Source organism: Genypterus blacodes, unplaced genomic scaffold, assembly GCF_046128005.1.
Source record: "Genypterus blacodes isolate CSIRO-AG114 ecotype Tasmania unplaced genomic scaffold, CSIRO-AGI_Gbla_v1 ptg000044l_1, whole genome shotgun sequence".
Lineage (NCBI taxonomy): Eukaryota > Metazoa > Chordata > Actinopteri > Ophidiiformes > Ophidiidae > Genypterus > Genypterus blacodes.
In genome coordinates this window covers 900,551-922,176 of record NW_027466857.1, presented here as the reverse complement: position 1 = coordinate 922,176, position 21,626 = coordinate 900,551, and the positions used below count along the sequence as shown (strand labels likewise).

At 39.8% G+C, this 21,626-nt stretch overlaps 1 protein-coding gene across 1 annotated transcript in view; it reads left to right on the top strand.

The window, feature by feature from the left end:
• Positions 1–21,626, top strand: part of stox2b (storkhead box 2b) — a 65,338-nt gene that overhangs the window by 30,869 nt on the left and 12,843 nt on the right. Inside the window, exon 2 of the mRNA XM_076149217.1 lies at positions 16,459–16,611. Within this exon, the coding sequence (XP_076005332.1) occupies positions 16,459–16,611 (153 nt within the window). The remainder of the gene's footprint in view (positions 1–16,458; positions 16,612–21,626) is intronic.

The following is a 21,626-nucleotide window of genomic DNA, read 5'->3' as shown; positions in this document are numbered from 1 at the left end:
AATATCCAGACATTTCTTCCAATCACATCTGGTTTCTTATGTGAGAGAGTGAGGGGGACAATCAGATGAAAGATGATGTAATATTTAAAATGTAGCTACTCCTCCAGTTTTAAATCCAATCCAATCCATCAATAACATCCATGTTAAACTTCACTTATGCTGTGATTATTGTATTAAATCCATTATTTCCAAATGTCATATAAACAAAATTGGCATTTATCGATGTAAGATTTTTAAGGAACAGACCTAGACTTTGTGATTGTAAATAGATTATACGTACATAATATGTAATATAATATATGTAGCAGTTTGAATCTACGTATATACATATATAGTTTGAATCATTTTTAGAATTTAATTTTGACTATTTAACTTGTTATGCCATGTAAAACATTTAAAAACAATGAATGAAAACTTCACTTCGAGATGTATGTTGATTTTTTTATATATATATATATATATATATATATATATATAAAACCTAGGTCAAACATTTGCGCGTGTTGTTTTTTATCTAAATATTATAATTATAATATTATTATATTAGGTATTTAATAATTAGGTAATTATTTTAATGGAAGTACAGTTTAACTGATGTTTTAACTGTGAGTTAACCGACTATTGCAGCAATTTTGTAACATTCAGTTTCCCTTTGCGCCGCATTTTTTTGCATTTTTTTTTAGAAAGGAAGCATTTAAAGCTTTGTCAGATATGTCATAAAATGTAAATGAGGGCAATTGGTATGTTGTATATCTGATCAAAAGCACTAAATATTACATGCCCACTATAATCAATCCCGTCTGGGCCCAAAGTTCTCTAGGACAACAGGGGAAAACTCCCAAATTCCCTTACCTTAACCTTGGGAGAGGCAATACAACGAGAAATGCCTCTCCTTGAATGATCAAGTGTTACACAGGAACCGTAGATGGGAGAATAATTACAGTGGAGAGATGTAATAATCATACATGGCCAGTGAAGAGAGAACCCTGGTTAGGTCATGTCCAAGGAAGGGGGGGGGAACCTTCTGTTGTGAAGGCAGCATATTGGACAGGATACATATGGTCTATGGGCCCCAGAGAAGAGAGAGATGAGCAGGGGTACGAAAGAGGGCTAAATGGTAAAGTGGGATAAGACAGTAAGAGGACAATAAGAAAAACAGAATTTGCTACTGTGCTACTCCATCTTCTGGTCTACACTCACCAGAACTGATGGCTGGTTGATACATTGGTATGTTGTAGTTACACCAGCTGTTCTGTCGCCTCTGCGGTAAACCTGCTGCAAACCTCCATGAAAATGTAACTACATGTCGTATTGATGCAGACTGCAATGCCAGTGATTGGTCTGTTTGTGCTTTAACATTTCCTTCTACGTATTTACGCTTTGTCCTTCATCTGAAGAAGGAAAAGAAACAAACAAAGCCCTCCTCAACATTTAATAATTCCAAATCCAACGTGAATCGCCTAGTTGCCACTTGAAGAGCTACAGAGACACCAACACAGAACTCTGAAAGCTCACATTGGCATTGGCTCAGCAATAAAACCTACCTTAAGGCCAAACTGAGCTTATATAAGCCAAAACCTAACCTAGACTCGCAAATCACTCATTTGCACATTATACATTGAGTTTACGTCGCATTTATTGGGAATTATACACAATGAAAATGTAGTCACAATAAGTGGGTTTTGGAATTGGTTTTAAGAATCCAAGAGATGCTGTATCTTTGACAGTTGCAGGGACTTGATTCCAGCAATAAGGAGTGTGATGAGTAAGAAGGAGGTGTAATGAGACTCTATATCAAAAGGGATTTTGTTTTGGTTCTTGGCATAGGGAGCAGGCCTGTCTGCTGGGAACTTAGGGCATGTTTAGGAACACAAGGGGTTATAACAGGGGTGTCAAACATACGCCCCGCGGGCCCGCCAGAGGATCCAATCAGGCCCGTGGAATGACTTTGCAAAGTATGAAAATTATAAGACATCAACAGCAAATTTTCCAAAATAGAAACTGCTTTTCCTAATTCGTCCATTGGGGTTGCACTGTTTAGAGTAGCAGAAAATCGTTGACACACAATTCCAAGCAAAAAAGTTGTGGTCGGGGATCAAACCCACAAACTCCTCACTGTGAGGCAAAAGTGTTAACTGCTGAGCCTCCGTGGATCAATGGCGTATTTTATGACTCTAATGGTCTGTGTAATGAGAGGCTCTAATTTTGTGGGCAATTTCATGTGTGTATTTGAAGTCGAAGAATAGATAACTGATATGATGATTTTATCATGTAATCTCCGTATGTGAACGGCTTTACGCGCCTTACAATCTTATTGAAATTATATTTGCACTCCTCAGCAGTAACAAAATCGGTCTTTTACGTTCATCTCCAGCTTGGTGCTTTTCAGTAAATGCTGCATGTTTGTTCTGGAAATGTCTTTGAACATTACATTGATTGTTGTTTGCTATTTATACACAGAATTATACTCTCTATGTTCCTCCAAGACTTTTTTATTTATTTATTCATGGCTAGTGAGTCAGTTCAGTTCACACTACTACACAGATGTGGAAATGTATGTAAATTGAAGATAATTCTAGATCTTGATTGTTTTATATATAGTGTATTGTTATTATTGATTATTGTTGAAATTGCACTTGTTTTTCTTACGAAATTTCAGGTTGTTCATAATATGTTAAAAAGATGGTTCATTAAATGTAAAAATTTTCAATATGTACTTTGACGTCTTTGCACTAAAACAAAGGTAAAGTTGTCCATTTACATCGAAATGATATCTTATTATGCTATGATTATACTGGTCTGGCCCACTTGAGTTTAAATTGGGCTGAATGTGGCCCCTGAACTAGAATGAGTTTGACAGACACCCCTGGGTTATAAGGTTAGTAAGTTTCAAGAGCCCAGGCTATGTAATATTTATCAAGTTAGAAGTAAGATGATCGGTTTGTGAGGGTTCAAATACATTTTTGGTGGTATAATAATCTATCAACTGGTCAGTTTTTGAACATGGAGGGATTTGGGAAAGTAAAGGAAGGTTAGAAATAGGCTTGTAGTTTAGGATGCCTGGATCAAATCTTTGCTTTTTTTATTGTGGAAAAAAGCAAAGATTGCGGAAAGAGACTTAATTGTCATATAAAGGAGAACTTGAAACAACAGTGTATTGACATTTGTTAAATTGGAATTATAAATTGTCCGCTAGCTGCCTCTTGCAACGTAATATGGGAGTCGCAGCACAGGAACCCCTGAGAAGTCCTCCCCCCATTCACCTCTTCTTTCATTCTTGCAAAGTGTTTTTTCCCTGGAGTTGAGCCCAGTTCAAACAGGCCAGCCCGGTTCTCATTGTGTTGCCCTTTCACATGCTAATCACATGCAGATTACCAGAGACATGTCTGCTTGCCTGACACCTAATTACATTGCTAGTGTTCACTACCTGCACATCTTTATTTGTGCCTTCCTTTTTCTGTCTGTGATTTTTGTCAGGATTATGTCGTTAGGCCCGGTGTGTCATACATGTTTGATTGAAATATAAATATTTAACAATCAGTATACACTATGCTATTTCTTTATTTATTTTATTTTCTACTTTATGGCAGTAACTAAATATTTCTTAGAGAATTGATTAACATACTTAATATTTTGATCATTAATCGAGTAATGATGATTGTGATTGGTTAGTGCTTTGCATGTTGTGATCTGAAAACAGTGTTGGGGATTAATCAATGATTACAATACCTTTGTCACTTTGCTCGCTCACCTCCTGTGCAGAATCAGTGTAAAGATTATCAGTGATGATTTCAGTAAGACCCTTATTTAAAGAAAAAAACAGTCGACTGGTTCTCATTCCAGGACAGGCTATGATCCTTCTATGTGTGTGTTTGGTATAATGATAGTATTGTTACTGTCACAATGTAAGTATGTTACTATGCTGTCACCACTTTTTCATAGTTCTGGAATTTTCTATCAGCTATGTGAGTGAGTGAGCGAGTGAGTGAGTGAGTGAGTGAGTGAGTGAGTGAGTGAGTGAGTGAGTGAGTGTGTATGAGTGTGCACTAAGTCCAGCCAAAGTGTTCTAAGTGGGTCACACCAAAACCCAACTGCAGAGCTGCAGCAGCAGCCCAGTAAGAATTTCCATGCATGCACACACACATATGTGCATACACACACATACAAGGCAAAGACATAATCACCGAATAGATAGTACAGAGTTTGTAAAATGGAAAAAAGACGGGATACTGCTTGTGTGTGGGTGTGTGAGAGAGAGTCTTTGTCTGAATGCATGAGTGATAGCAAAGCAAGAACAACTAGGGATGCATTGTCATGGCAACCCCCTCGGCAACCCGCCCACAAGCATGTATGTCTGTGGGCATTACACTGAGAGGGTGGTTAAAAAAAAAAAACGGGTGCATAGTGAGGCAGTGTGTGATTGGTCACACCCCCTTGTCTTTGTGTGGCGCAAGGGATTGTGGGTAGCTCTTGGCTGAGTGTTCATTTGTGTGTGGGAAAAGGGAGGTGTGTGTGTGAGAGAGAGAGAGAGAATGCAAGAGGATGATGCATGTGTGTGAGAGAAGGCGGGGGAGGAGCTGTGTATGCGTGTGTGAACGAGAAGACTTGAAAGTGTGTGTGTGAGATAATGCTGCACTACCAACACAGCCAACACGGGAATTTAACTGGATTTTGTTTTTCACCTTGAGAACTGGATTCCAATTTGCTAAGGTTAGCATGTTCCTATGCCTTTCTCCCTTTCTGTACAACTGCCTGTCTCACCCTTTAACTGTTTGTCTAGCTAGGCAGTTAGCAGCTCTTTGCAGTTCTACTGCACTGGAGAGAGAGGGAGATAATGGAGGTTTATGGGGAGCCAGAGACATGGATGGATGCAGTCAAAGAGAGAGAGAGAGATAAAGGGAGGGAGCGCATGACAAAAGGAGGGGGTGTGGTTTAGTGCTGTGGACAAAGGAGGCTGGCTGATTGTTTACTACCACTGCAGTAAGAACCATGAACGACAAATGCTTCATCATTCTTCCTTTCTCACATCTTTTTATTTACCTACCTTAGTACATACCTTGGCTCTGCTAAATCCTTTCTCTGTGCATCATATTTTTCTCTCCAATCCCTCTCCTTAAATATAATTTTTGTATCTTCCTATTCTTCTGCCCGTCCCCCCCCCCCCCCCACACACACACACACACACACACACAGATAGTAATGGGCTACTAGCTAAGAGCTTCTGTTAAAAAATGGCCCATGACTCAATGACTTCATTGATGTGATCAGTAACAATATTGCTATTGCAGTTTACAAAAACACAGTTTCAATAGTACTTGTCTCAAAACTATCAGCAATAATAATAATAGTAATGCTATTGCATGTATTGCTCTTTTCAAGTATCCCAAAAAGCATTTGTAGTTGTCGTAGTAATACAATCTCTTATTAATAGCAGTAGCAATGGTAGTGATACAATTCATCTTATCTTATATATTGTATACTCTACTGTCCTTTTTCTAATACTATTATTGGAAAGTGAGTGTGTATACATGTAAATACAATGAGGATCATTCCTCCAATTGCCTTCAAACTTGCCTGAATCATTCTTTAGGAATAAGGGATTTGCATATGGTGCTCTTCATTTCAGACATGAAGGGAACAACCGTAGCATGTCACAGTTGTTTATGACATCATGCATTTCCCAGGTGTTAATGACATGATAAGTTTTTATTCACATCATGAATGGAACCACTTTAGCACAAACTATCTACATCATGACTGATTTCACAGCTGACAAATTGACACCATGAATGATGTCACAGTTGAAATATTATGAATGGAATGGCAGATTACATTTTAGGTTTTATTTGTTTTACCAAATTATAGTAGTTCGAGACAACAATGGACATCATGAATGATGTCACAATTGTAGTAGTATACAATGTCATATAACGTCATGATTAAACTATTTCAATTGTGACATCATAAAAGTTGTCATAATTGTAGTGAGACTATGACATTGTGACCATCATTAGTGACCCTGAGGCAAGGCTGTATCTGTATATTGAGATTGCAGAGCACTACATACGGAATGAGCAGAGGTGGGAGTTGAAAAAGATTGAGGCAGCCAGAGGAAGGACAGATTCCCAAGCTATAGGAAGGATGTGCAATGCGTCAGTTGTTCACTTGATTGTATTTCATGTTGATACTGGCTCATATCACAGGCCATCAGATCCCCTGATATGAGCCTTAAGATGAAAGAGGACAATAAGTGTAATACTTTCAAAGAGACAGCTCAGGCTATGGTTATGGCCCCATGTTTTAAGAAGGCTGAGAGTGGATTACTGCTATGCATGAGGTCTCAAGATTCCATCCTCAAGAAAAATCAGAGAAACCTTAGTATCATCTTCCGCTACCACCAACCCTCAGCACCCAAGAATCTCTTTGAAAGCTTCTGGCACCAGCTCAGAAGTGGCTTTGTCCACAAAGAGACCAATGCACAGAAATGCATTAGAGATGATGTACATCTGATCAAAAATCAGGTTCTCTTTGTAATTGAGGATGAACTTTCACAAATGGAAGGCTGTCTGACCAGTTACAATGACTTGCCACAAGCCCAGTGGCCCCCCCACTGGCCACTGACCTTCCATCACTCACACTCCAAAGGCGGAGTCTTGGAGCCACAGTGGCACAGTTGCGCAGGTGAGAGAGGGAGGGGGAGGGGTGCTTCTATTTACTTGCCGGTGAAAATCACGGACAGCCCCCCTCCTACATTTTGGTTTTGGTCGGCCACCCCAAGACTTTTAGTGGCCCGATCTGGCCCCCCCTAGGAAACATTTCTGGAGGCGCCACTGCACAAGCCAAGAGAACTCGAAGGATAAAAGTATTCAGGTCTGAAAGGTTCAACACGGAAGAACTAAGGAAAATGGCTGCTTTGTCCTAAGCTGGATGACGAACAGAAGAAACTATGTGCTGTATAAATAAAGTTGCTTTGTTTATCGATCAGGCATAAAAAAAGGACAAAATCACAGGAAAGTTCATTCTGAATTCACCTGGAGGAAGGACCACAAATCTGTCCTCACTGGCAAAGCTGATCAAAACAAGCAGATTGGAAATTTAGGATGAGATCTTCAGTGTCCACTGCTTTATTGTTGAATGTGTGGAAGCATCACATCTTCATTAGGGCCTAATTAAGTCTGAACACCCTTGGGGTGCCAAAGTTGTCCTGAAGACCCTAGGCAGACACTCCCAGTTGTTAAGAGAGCAAGCAGGAAATAGTCTACTATTAGATATACTAGTCCTGTCCAGGTTGTACCCCGCCCTCGCCCGTTGACAGCTGGGATTGGCCCCAGCAACCCCGCTTACCCACTGGTGGATAAGGGATAAGCAGTGATGGATAATGGATGGATGATAGATAATGGAGGAACATAAGTTGAAGGTTAACATAAGGATTGACAAGGCTGAAATATACAGTAGTTCTCGAGCTAGCTCATTGATTTGGGGAAAGGTAAAATTAAACAAAGGGCGATGAAGTTCAGGTCCTCCAAATTTGTTGGTGGAGGATCTGACAACCTGAGACCTTCCCTGACCTCCAAAGAAATCTTCACTGGACTGTACACACTGCTCTGAACAAGCATATATAAGACATCAACATGTGCTTGAATGTCAGACAAAGTCTACTTTTCAGCTGACTCAGTTCTGGAAGACAATCATAAGGATGCACTGCCTGCTGACTTCCTCAACCCACTGAAAGTTTTCATTGGAGGTCATAAGGGGGGCATAACAATAAGCATTGTTTTTAAGTGCCCTTCAGGCGCTTTGATCTAGAAGAGGTAATTATAGTAGTACTTGTAGCAGCAGTGGTAGTAGTTGTCTCATCAGTGGTAGATCACTAAATTGTGAAAAAATTGAATTGTAAAAAAAAAAGTATTAGAAGTTCTACCAGTAATTTAAGTAATAGTCTTTTATGGAATAATAAACCTAGAAAACAATTTGCCCATCAGATCTGATGTATGTGGGACATTACTAGGTAATGTAATGTACTAGTGCTGCTAATGATATTTAGATCTGTTATGACTTTTGACTGTAGCTTTATAGGGTTATATGCATGCATTTCCAGGCCTTTTGAAAAATTACGAGTTAGCCCCAAAAAACCCTGATAGTTTAGAAAGATAGTTTTAGCTCCTGGGAATACGCGCTATCAAATTACACAGTGAAGGTTGAGATTGTATGTTTTGATTCCTGACTTTACTAACATTTGCTAGACTAGAGCCACAGTGTGACTGACTCACTTAAGTCCAGTGGCGGGCCGTGCATTTCACACCTAGGCCTCCAGTGATGTCCTACACAGTCCTACCTGAATTATTCCACCTCTTAATACCATCATTATGACGCCATGGCTCTAGAAACTATACATTTTTGACAGAAACGCAGTATAACTGGGCATTGCATCACCTTAACATGGTCAAGTACAACAGAGTTATTTTAATATTTCCAAAGCATTTATAATCAATAAATCTACATTTACAATTAAGAGTGTTAAACTACCAACTTTAAGATCGCTTGGATACAGTCAAAACTTAAAAATAAAAGGTGCTTTTAAGGGATTAATCTACAAAGTTTTATGAAGTCTCCAAAAGTATGTGAGCTTTAGCAAGTTTGTTCACTAATCAGCGAATTGTCGCACCCAAAGCAATTTCATTTAAGGAACTTGACGATAAAGACACAAACTATTCACTGAAAACAAACAAACAAATAGCTCTGCCTCTCAATAGTGCGTATCCAATCAACAGACGTGCACGTGCTAACGTTATTGTACGCCTGTTAGCTGGCCCGTTGTCGCCAACTCCAAATCTGATTGGTTAACGCCACAGTTTTGTTTCTGTTCACTTTAAGCTACAGGCGACCGCATTGTTGATTCTGAAGGCCTAAGGGCCGAATTCTTGGACCCTGGCAACACATTATGGCTGAAATATGGTTGGATAAAAGCTCTAACATAAAGGCCAGCCCTCCAAATCTCGTTCTGAGGCTGGAAGCAGGAACCAAGATGAAAGCTATGAAATGAAGAGAATAGACTATGGGGAATAGTTTAATACATATTTGTGGAAATATATCAAAATTAAATTTATATTCTGATGATGTTTAGGCCAGCAGCGAAGGCCTTGCTGGCCCTGACTGCCCACCACTGCTTAAGTCATTGTACTTACCAGTTATCCCAGCTGTGAGGCACATAAGTTAAGTCACATTATTCTTCGGCAGTGTAAATGAAATTTGAGGAGAGTAACGCACACATTCATACTAGTTGTGAAGGTTTCTTCATGTATTACAGTGCAGAAAGGTTATGGAAATATGTCAGAGTTTAATTAAACAGTAAGTGTAGAAACCCAGATATCAGCAGCAGCATGTTACTGTTAGCCTGTTAGCTGTTTTGTAACCCACTTAAACCCAAATAAGAAGCTAATCAGACTTGCGGTACATTCAAATGTGAAATGCATGAACATGCAGATGTCATTTTGGAGGAAAAGAATGTCTAACGGTGATATCACTGTTGCATTATGTGATTACCACCACCATCTTTCATTGGATGATGTAAAATGTGTCTTGTTTAACTTCCGGGACAAATAAAGAAATAAACCTAAAAGCTAAGCAGAAAGTGTTTAAGTGAACTGCTAGCTGTTTGATTGGTGGCTTTGTCATTGATTTTAATTTGTGTAACAAGTCTATGTGAGAAATCATTTTCAGGCTCTATTTGAAAAAGTGCCACATAAAGACACTAGACAGATCTATTTGCTTACCAAGGAGTGGTGTCAGAGAGAGAGTGAGAGAGTGAGGCGAGCCCTGCTATCTAGGCCAGCACCCTATTGAAAAGAATCCATATCCCAATATTTACAGTTGAAATAATGACGTCTGTTGAAATTTGTAACATATGCACAGCATTTTGGTCAATCTGCGATGCTGTTTCCAATTGTGTGTGTGTGTGTGTGTGTGTGTGTGTGTGTGTGTGTGTATCCTGTCTGTAAATAATGAGTTCTAGTTTGGGGTATAGAGAGGGAGTTTCAGGCAGAGTAAACTAAGATAGCAAAAAAAAATGCATGCTGCTATAACATGTATGTTTTTCTTTGATTTGAGTTTTGTGTTTCAGTTATCCATGTCTACACAATTACACAGCATATGCTGGGGTCTTATCTGAACTAAAAACAGCACAAACAAGTCCCATGATTGAAAAGGCAACAACAAACTTTTCATGGCTTTGGTAACTGGTTTTGATTACTGTGATGAGATGTAAGAGTATAAAATCAGACATGATGACAAAATGTCACAGTTTATGCACTTTTGCTACAATCATTTTTATTAAGGTACTTAATGTTTACAAGGTTAGGTTTTACATTTAATACGCTGCATTAGCCAATAGCTAATGTGTGTGTGTGTGTGTGTGTGCGTGTGTGCATGTGATAAGTCCTTCTTTTGGCCTGTGGACACATTCCATTTTCAGGCCTGCCCAGCTGTCGCAGTGTGGCAGTGGATAGGTGGTTGTCAGTGCAGCTGTGCTAGTTCATCTTCGTCCTGTCTGCCTTCTTGTCTTTTCCCACTGTTGTATATTAGCGTTGTTTAGTGGAAGGGAGTTTTGCTTTGCCACTGTTGCAGATTGCTTGCTAACTGAGTGGTTGGTTTTGTTTAGATATTATATCAAATACACCTGTATAAAAAAAAAGGTTTCACTGATTTTATACTGTGTGTCATGTACTATGATACTTACACACAAGTCACACATGCATTGCAATGCCAGAAGGAGCAAGGTGCCTTTAAATGACTTAATATTGAATGTCATCCTCTGATAATCTTAGATACAGGACACATTTGGCTAAAGGTTATTACGTACAAGCGATCGTCACATTAAGGTGTGCAATATCAGTGCTGCTAGTGGTAAATGCTGTGTGCATGAAAGAATAGACCATATAATGCAAAATGTATATAATAACTATTTGAAACAATTACTTGAATTACTCTTGTTTTTTTAAACCTAAGCTGTCATTCAACTTAATTTTGTATTTTGCACAAACTTTACAACTGCAAAACACTACAGTTGTGGCCACAAATATTAAATGCATTTTTCCAGATAACACACCAAATCCACAAATGTTTGTCTTTGGTTTGCAGAGGAACAAAACATAAAGGCTGAAAAGACTGAATCCTAGCTTATTCCACAGAGCAATTGCAATTTGTTTTTATTGAAGCAAACATTGTACATGACATTGCGCATACAGTTGTAGGATATTTTGAAGATCTAGACCTAAACCTAGAGGTTTAAAGAAATAAATGATTTCAACCAAGGGATTTACCTTGAATTCTCATGTGGTGTGTCACAGCACTGCATGAAAAGACGTGTATCTGGAATGGAATGCTCCAGTATAATCCATAAATCAGATGTGTCCGGGAGTTAGCTGCCTGTTAACAAAGTGGAACATTACTTATTCTTATTGTTATTGGTGTTTTTTTTTTGTGTTCATAGGTAGATTATACATTTGACAAACAAAAAGTGATTACACAAAATATTAAAAAATCTGATTCAGATTTATTATTATTTCACATTATACATATCCTAATGTATAACATACATTTATAATGTATATGTTATATACATTATAACATATGCATCACTTAGACTTGTTACTGCAGTGAAATGCAGTGGTAATGCAATGACATGGATATGCAGATAGAGAGGGAGGTAAGGGAGGACCGCAATGCATCATGGGAAGCGCCCCAGCAGTCTAGGCCTATAGCAGTACTACTAGGGACTGGTCTAAGGCAAGCCTGGCTGCCCCTAACTATAAGCTTTATCAAAAAGGAAAGTTTTAAGCCGACTCTTAAACATGAAGAGGTTGTCTGCCCCCCGGACCGAATCTGGGAGATGATTCCTCGAGAGGAGCCTGAAGCTAAGAATTGAAAAAGTTTTAGAAAAACCCTCAAATATCAGAAAAATATTTGGTTCGAGGTGGATTCTGTGGCAGGCTGATGATTCATAAAACTATGATGTAAACAGACTTAGCGAACTGAAGGCTCTTCCTCCCGTTCCACTTTTGGAGATTCTAAGAACCTTGTGGTTCTTAGAATTGTGTTCTTGTAAGCCTGCATTCTGAGACCACAGTATTCTAGGGGGGTAATAAGATATGGTTTGAGCTCTTTAAGTTAAGATGGAGCCTGACCATTAGGAGCTTTGAAAGTGCGCAAGAGGGTTTTAAATTCTATTCTAGATTTTATTGGAAGCCAGTGCAGCAAAGCTCAAATGGGAGAGATATGATATAATATTTTCAAAGTCTTGATCAGGACACGTGCAGCTCCATTTTGCACGAACTGGAGAGTCTTATTAGGGTAGCCTGATAATCATGAATTACAATAAATTTCATCAGTCTGTGACAGAAGGTGATTCTGATTTTGGATGTTATGTAGGTGAAAGGATGTAGTCCTTGAAAGTTGTTTTATGTGGGCGTAGTTGGCCAGCATGCCTGGGTTAAAGCAGCGGTCCCCAACCTTTTTTGGGCCACGGACCGGTTTCATGTAAGACAATAATTTCACGGACCGGCATTCAACGTGTGGGGGTATAAATAAAAAAATTAAAAAACACAATGAAACGACTGGTATAAAAACAAATATAAAGTGCATAAGAAATACAACTCACAATCAGGCTGAATTCGTGGGAGCCCTAAGCTTGTGTCTCTGCAACAAGCTGGTCTAATCGACGAGACAATGAAACCCAAAGTTTGTTCCATTTGTCCAGTCTACTGGGTTTTGGTCACTATCACTGCAGAACCCCGCTTCACAAAGACAGAATGTTGGAAATAGAAGCGGAGTTTTCAGTGCTTTTTTGGCGATCTCAGGATATTCTGCCTTGATTTTAATCCAGAACACCAGCAGAGCTGTTGTCTGAAACTAACTTTTAAGGCCACCGTCACCTGCAACTTCCAGTGGTTGATTTTCTTCTGGCACAAACAGGCTCGATTCACTCTTTTAAAAGCAAAGACAGGTGATTGTGAATCAGTGCGAAGATCATGGCTGTATGAAGATGTTTGTTTTCCACTCATTTCTGCTGGCTTGTGGGCTTAATTGTTGTTGTTAAGTGTTCTGGCACCTCAGTGGTGGAATGAACTCCCGACGGATGTCAGGACAGCGGAGTCGCTGCCCATCTTTCGCTGCAGGCTGAAGACACATCTCTTCAAGAAACACTACCTGGATCCTCCCTCTTAGGACATCACCTACTCTGTCCTAGCTCTTCTGATGCTCTTGTTTTCTAATCTTTCATTTCTAATTTCTCCTTTTTTCTCATTCATCATAGTACCTAACTTATTGCACTTCTACTCTAGCTCTACTTATGCTCTTAGCTGTTGGTTTAGGAAGGAAATGCGCTTACAATTTCTTGTGACCTGAAGTTCTTTTATCTACCTTTGTTGAACACACTTATTGTAAGTCGCTTTGGATAAAAGCGTCTGCTAAATGACCGTAATGTAACGTAATGTATCACGTAACTGAGACAAGCGTTTCGACATGTGTCAAGAGACACAGATGGATGGTTCCGGTGATTTTTCGAAATAAAACATCTTTCAGACTGAATAAAAAAACATTTTCTGAGTGGCCCAGTACCAAATGACCCACGATCCAGTACTAGTCCACAGACGGGTGGTTGGGGACCGCTATGTTTAAGGACATATCCTGATCAAAGATAACTCCTAGATTCCACACGGTGGTGCTGGAGGCCAGGGTAACGTCATCCACCACGGCTACATCATTAGATAATGTATGTCTAAGGGTTTTGGGGTTGAGCACAATTACTTTGGTTTAGTCTTAATTACTGTAGGTAGGAGAAATTTGCAGGTCATCCAGATCTTAATGTCCTTAAGGCATGCTTGGAGTTTATTCGGCTGACTGGATTCATCTGACTTCATTGATAGATAAAATTAAGTATCATCTGCATAGTAATGTAAATTTCTGGAGTGTTTCCCAATAATATTACTGAAAGTAAGTATATATAAAGTACAAAGTATTGGCCCAAACACTGAACTTTGAGGAATTTAGTGTCTAACTTCCTTGTGTATTCATCATTATCATGTTCAAACTGATCTTAAAACAGGCCTTAAACCAGTTTCTCACAGTTTTCTCTTACAGTTCCTCTAATGACAGTTAGATGTTCTAGTCTGTGTAATAGAATATAGTGGTCAATGGTGTCAAATGCAGCAATAAGATCTAACAGGACAAGCACAGAGAGAAGTCCTTTGTCTGATGCAATTTGAGCATGGGTGTGGAACCTGCGGCCCGCGAACCAAGCTGACCCGCCCGGCCCGCGATCCGGCCTCAGAGACAGACCGGCAGGAACACAAACGTTTTTGTGTTCAATCGCAGTGCAAATTTCGTAAACGCGCACAACCTGAGGGCTGATGGCAACATCAAAATGGCCCGCGATAGGAAAAAGGTTCAGTCATTTGTGACTTTCCCCAGTGCTGTCTCTGTGCCATGGTGGGCTCTTATAAAACTTGGATAAACTTTTGTCATGAAGAGAGTCACACAACTGATTGCCGGCTGCTTTTATTGAGGATGTTGGAGAGAAACTGAAGATTAGACATAGTCCTGTATTTGGCTAGAACGCCTGGATCAAGAGTAGGTTTTTGTGTGTGGTTTATTGACAGCTAGTGTAAAGTACTACAGTACATAGCCTGTTACTTGAGAAAGATTTATTTTATCTCGCAAAAAAGTGCTAACTGAGAGAAAGACTACCTTGAGTAGCCTAGTTGGGGTTGAGGCCAGATCAATGAGACCTATAGATCTGTAAAGTAGAAAAGAAATCGTTGCAATTTTTGATAGATCAGTGTGTCCCCTCATAGTGTATTTGATTTTCTCGAGTTTAAGATAAAACATCAGGTCCCCCTTCCACTGCAAAAACAGGTTCAGATTTATTTTTTTAGTTAGTTTTTAGTTAAATTGGTGTGAGGATTCCGAGATGGCAATATGAGGGAAAGGTTGAAACGATGTTCCCAATATGTTGGACATTGTGTTGAAGTAAGCAAACCAGTACTTGTGTAGCCTGGGGAAGAAAAAAAACATGGCTTAGTTTACAGTGTGGATTCCAACATCTGTCACATTTGTCCTCTACTTCGGTGTACATTTCAGACAATCTTGATTTGGAGAAGAAGACCCTGTGTAGGACCTTAAACTGGATGAGAGTAACACAATCACAGGACGAGACAGTGTAGTTGAGAGATGGTCCCTCTTAGTGGTGTCCTGAACGTAAGCAGGTCTTCCCACATTAGTTGAGGGGGAGGGGAAATTGTTAGAGCCAAAGTGTCTGATTCAGAGGAAGAGTCCAAGAACGAAGGAGGGAACAGGTGGTTGTTGTGGACTGTACCTAGGGGAGATGCGTTTTGTCTAGTTTTGTCAATTTGTCTAAAAATCTAATAGTAACTGTGCATGGTCAGATGTTAGACAGCGGGGGCGGCAGTAGCTCAGTTCATAGGGACTCAGCTTGGGAACCGGAGGGTCGCTGGTTCAGGTCCTGTATGAAGACCAGGAAAGTGGACTGGCCAGAGAGTTGCCAGTTTGCCTCCGAGGTGCCCTTGAGCAAGGCACCGAACCCCTGACACTGCTCCCCGGGCACCGTATCATGACTGCCCTGCGCTGACCCCTCTGTAAAAAAAGCGCGTGTGTGTAAGCGGGACACGCAAGACAAATTTCAGATTGCCGTGATTGCATGTGTGATTTGACCCAATAAAGATTCTATTCTATTCTAGAGATGTGTATCTGAGAAAAGAATGAGAACTATTTGACCGAGGGATTGTGCAGTGCTGATTTATGTTTTTCGTTTAGAAAGGCCTGACCAGGGACTGGGGTTGCAAATTAGCCATCTGGCTAGAAACCTTTCATGTAACACATCTACATACTCTGTTATGCATTGATTTGTGATGGCTATGTGTGTAATAATGTGCTCTGCATTGTCCCTGAAAAAATAAACTAATAATAATAAAAGAGGAATATAGTGCAAGGATGAGAACAATCTAGCCACCAAATATTAGCCGGTGGGTATTTAGGTGAGGGACAGTACTTAGTAGTCTATTGTGGAACTCAACACCATCAAAATTTGGCGCATAGGCATTTACCTGTAACACCTTGGTCTGCATCAGCGTGTGTGCCACTATAGTAAATCTACCATTTTCCATTAGTACTCAGTTTTGAGGACTTCTTACTCTTCATATATTATTTCACCAATATCTCCTGGTACACTGTCTTACACTTGACTACACCCCCCTTGTAATTTGCCAGTGGTACCTTATTGTGTTAATGCAGGGCTGGGCCCATGGGCTACATCCAGCCCGCTGTGCTTTTCAATGCAGCCCTCTGAACATTTTTCCAGTGCCTTTGAGAAGGAATCAGGCGTTTGGCTTGGCAGACTTGAATTGCATGCAATGCGAAGTGACCTATTTTTCTCTTTTTCTACAGGTGATGTGTCACCAATTAGTATGTCCCCCATCAGCCAATCACAGTTCATCCCTCTGGGAGAGGTACTGCTTTTGGCGATCTCTGCTTTGAACTCCGCCCATAAGCCTGTCACTCAGGAGGCCCTTACGGAACATCTGCAGACATGTTTTCCAGGTAACCTCACCACACATAATAATAAGTACTGTTATTGAAGACGGAATCAGATGACACCCTGGTTCTACATTTTAGAATATACTGAAGAATGGAAAGGAAATAATTCTGATGCCAATCTATCTATCTATCTATCTATCCATCTTACTATCTATCTATCTATATATCTACCAACCACATTTATCATGTAGCTCATGGGTGGGTGAAAAATGGACCTTGTGAATAACATTAAACTAATGAGTGCAAGATGAGCAAATGACATCATAGTATGGAGTCCACCCAAAACTTCTTCCCACCATTCCTCAATAAGTCCAAGCTCACCCTCCCAAGCAGCCCTTGTTTGAGAGTTGGACTGACATAGATCCAGAATGCAGTGATAGATCTCTGAATCAATCTCTCTTGGTGACATCGGTAAAGTAAGCAAACCATCCCATAGTTATTGGAGAGGTGGATAGGGAATTTCTAATAAAATGGAACGGTTTTACCACCTGGCTAGACTTACATTAACTGCAAACTTTAGGGCATGTTTATCACCACACTCGTGTTAAGTTACCCATTTTAGACTTAAATTGAGTGTCCTGCACTCACAGTAAAGTGCTGTTTGTCTTCCTGTCAACAAAATCTGTCCATTGCTTGCTATGCAACCATTGAAAATAAATATATGGATTTTTCACCGCCACCAACCGTTTGTTTCAATAATTGGAATTTGTTATTCCTTTTATATTCCTTCCCCCCTAATCTTTCCAAACATGCAGACTTGCCTTTCTCTTAAACTAACTAAGAATCTTTTTTTCCCCATTTCTGTTGTAGTCATGGGCACACACACACACACTCATTCTTTTCTTTTTTGACCATGTCTTTGTATGTCAGTCTTGGGGTTTCCCAAGAGAACTCGCGTCAAGTCACAAGAGCAATTTTACTTGTATGATGTAATGTCAAGCAACATTCACACACACGCACGCACGCACCCATGCACACAAACACGCACACACAGCTTATACTGTCTATCAATTTAATTGTGAATCTCTAACTCTTGAGATGAGAGATGTTTTCTTCACTAAGAAAATAGTAAGCCTGTAACATCATACAATCCAATTATCTATTATCACTTCTAGGGTATCAATAATTCTGTCCAGGCCATTTTCATTCATGTTTTATTATTTAAAATATGTTACATTGAAAATCAAAAGTCCAAGTGATAGTTCTGTCAAATATGGAATCATTGCACAAGGTGCATGATTTTGCACAATTATTTATTGGGGATTCTATGAAATGTTTTACCAATGAGGACACAGTTGAATGTCAGTTGCTATAGTTTTTCTCTGTCACTTTTGGTACATTTCTCTGATCACAATTAAAATTCTCAAAACTACATCGACCGCCACACCATCCAGCAAGCAGTTTCTAATTTTTTGGACAAATCGCTTTCTCACATTCATGCAAGTGGTCCTGCTCAATTGTCGGCAGGTTCCTGTATTATCAATTGCTCATTTTGATCAAAATGTATTATACTGGTTCTCTGTTGTATTAGTAATAGTTTCAACCCCCAAAACATTTAGGTATTACATGCAAAATGGGTGAACAAGTTGTCATAATCTATCAAGCATATGTTCTATACATTTCTAGTAGCCATTTTAATAAATGTGTCCTGTATTGATAAATTGTTCTCAGCCGAAGCATTACTGTCACTAATTGATGTATATTTTTATGTATATTTTTATTGTAGAACGCATTTGACATGACAGTTATGGGACATTTTGGTGATCGTTTTGATACAGAAAGAGGGGGGGGGGGGGGGGGGGGGGGGAGAGAGACCGAGAAAGAAGGGACGTTGTGTATTTATTGTTGTTTTACTTTTTCGAAGCGAGGCCAGAAAGAGAAAGGAGAGCTGAGATCCCGAAGCCAAATAGGCAATGTAATGTTCAAGTAAATTGAAACAATAGGGTGACAGACAGGGCAACAGCAGCCACGGCCACCAAAAGTTGTGTAAACATGACACAGTAATGGGGATGCAGAGTCCTGGATGACATAAGTATTGGTTGGTTTGATGATCTCATCAATACAGTTTTTACAGGATGATGTCAAACAGCAGTGTAGGCAGCTACAGATCGCATCATAGGCTGTGGTGGAGGAAAAAGGAAGAAAAAGAAGAAGACGATGTGTTAAAGTAACCAGACCAGTAATTGTGCAGCCTGGGGCAGAGAAAAAACATGTGGCTTAGGTCACACTGAGGATTCAAACATCTATTCCAATTGTCCTCTACTTCTGTGTACACTTCAGCCAATCTAGATTGAGAAAAATGGACCCTGTGTACGACCTAAAACTGGATGAGAGCGAGAGAGCAGAAGAAGTGAGAGAAGCTGTTAAAACTTCTGTCCGAATACAGATCGAGGAATCTTTGTATGCCTTTGTAGTGCCATGCTGAGAAGGAAGAATGAAAGATGGAACATGTGGTTGTTGCGGACTGGACCCAGGGGGGACTTGCGAATTTAAAGTGTCTCCTAAATTGGAACCACATCTTTTGAGTATTAAGAACTACAGGGTTTTTGGTGAAGTGAGAGTTCTTGGTTGGGAGAGAGAAGTATATCAGGGCAGCTGTAAAGGAGGAGTTGCAGGAGGATTGGGCTTCCAGGCTAGATCAGGAGAGTCAACCCAGTAGCGTAATTTGTCGATATGGATTGCCCAGTAATAGGATTGGAGGTTTGGTAAGGCGAGATCCCCACTGAACTTGCATATTTGAGGTAGTGAATTGCAGATCCTTGGAGGCTTCGCACCTCAAATGAAGGCGCTGATCATTTGGTCTAAAAAGTCAAAGAAATGTTGAGGTAAGAATAGAGGAAGAGATTTAAGCAGGTAAAGAAATCACATTCATCACCAACATTAATTTTGATTACATTTATTTTCCCAATTAAGGAGAATGGTAAGTTGTTCCATCGTAGAAAGTCAGTGTTGTGGTGAGCACGGTGAAGCTGGCAGGCAGGAGGTCTGAAAATGGTCTGAGTCACATTAATGCCGACATACTTCAACCCCGAGCTACTGAGATTAAAGGGGAAGTCTGTTGGGGGAGCTGCAAACCTAATGTGTTAATGGGGTAACATTCACTCTTGGAAATATTCAATATACCCAGAAATTTGCAGAATGTGTCAAGGATGGACAGGACAGCTGGAAGACTAAGTATGGGGTCAGTTCAGTAGAGCAACAAGTCATCCGTGTATAGCGATAGTCGATGTTTGACGCCATTAACGATACGCCTTTAAAGAGAGTGGAAGACTGTAAAGAGATGGCCAGTGGTTCAATGGCCAAGGCAAGAGGAGCAATATAAGAGGCAATGCTGGCGGGTCCCCCGTTGTAGTGTGTTTCGAACGAATATCATTTGTATGGACACTGGCCTGTGGTGATGAGTATAATAATCTAATCCAGCTACTGAATTTGTTTCCGAAGCTAAATTGCTTCAGTACTGCAAATAAATATTCCCATTCTACCCTGTCGAAGCTTTTCCAGCCTCCAGGGACATTACAATCTCTGTCGAAATTACAGAGTGAGAGGAATTAATAATATTTAAGAGGGTGCGAGTATTAAAAAATAGTTGTCAACCTTTAATGAAGCCATTTTGTTTCTTCAAAATAATAGTAGGCAAGACCCTTTCCAAGCGAAGAGCAATCGTTTTGGCTAAAATTTTAACATCTGCATTTAATAGGGATAGAGGCCTATAGGAGCCACAGGTGGTGGGGTCTTTGTCTTTTTAAGGAGGAGAGCTATTGAAGCTTGACACAATGTGGGTGAAAGTAGGCCTACTTCAATGTGGGAGGAAGTAGGCCAACTAAGTCAGAAAAAGCTTTGGCCATTGCTGACAGGAAGTGTCACTAATGAAGGGAAAAGTTTGAAGTGTTTGTTCAAACAATGATCAACCAGGTCCCTAAAATAGCTCAGTGGTGTATATCATGATACTGTAACACACACACACAGACTTTATACGTATATAAATAAAAGTTTCTGGCTTTTTAATCCATTGTGTGGTGCTGTTTGTACAGATTGTTTCGAGAAATGCACTTGTTGTTTTGCAAATGTTAAGGAGAAATGTACCAAAGCAAGAGAGCCAAGCGTGAAAGTTTTCATTGAAAGTGAAGGAAGGGAAGGAAAGCAGCCGAAAATCAATGGAGTTTCACTTGGATGTACTGCAGTCAAAATATGAAATAAACTAATTCAACATAAATGGAATTGGAATTGGAACCCAGAATGACTAAAAATAAGAGAGACAGCATGTGTCAACTAACATTGTCCAAAGAACAAGTCAATTTAGAAATGATTGATGATGAACAATTATTGATTCAATCCCATTCTATTTTGTTGGCTTGTTTTTGTTCTCATCTTTTCTATTCTCTTATTCTGTCATCTTTCTTAATCTTTTACTTTAGTAATCCCTCCTCAATCTCTTCATCTCTCCCTCTGTCAGTCTGGAGGTATTACGACCAGTTACATCATAAAAGTCGTTTAGCCCTGCCAGAATGATGCAACTGCTTGCAGACTCACTGGCATGTGTACATGCAGACAAAAAGACTGAAAGACAGACAGACAGACAGACACACACACACACACACACACATAGTGTGTTTCTCCTCTTAACTCCTTTTTCTTAACTCCTGCACACCATGTAACACAGCCCCTCTGATAGATGCACACATTCTCAAAATCCTAAAAGTGTAAATGATTCTGTTTGTTTTTTTTAAATAGACCCACAATAAATGGTAAGAAATTTAAAATGTTTACACTAAAGAACTGTTTTGGTGGATATAATCAAAAATCACCCAAACTCTGTGCAATTCTAAGTCAAAGCACTTGGACCTTATTTATATTTTTGTATAGCGCCAAATCACAACAAACGCTATCTCAAGGCACTTTACATGCAGAGTATCTAAAGAATCCCCCGCCCCCCTTCTGATCGGACGGGGGGGCCTGTGATCTATAAAAGGGGGGAAAAAATTGGGAACCACTGCCTTAAGGAATGCTTGGAGTTTATT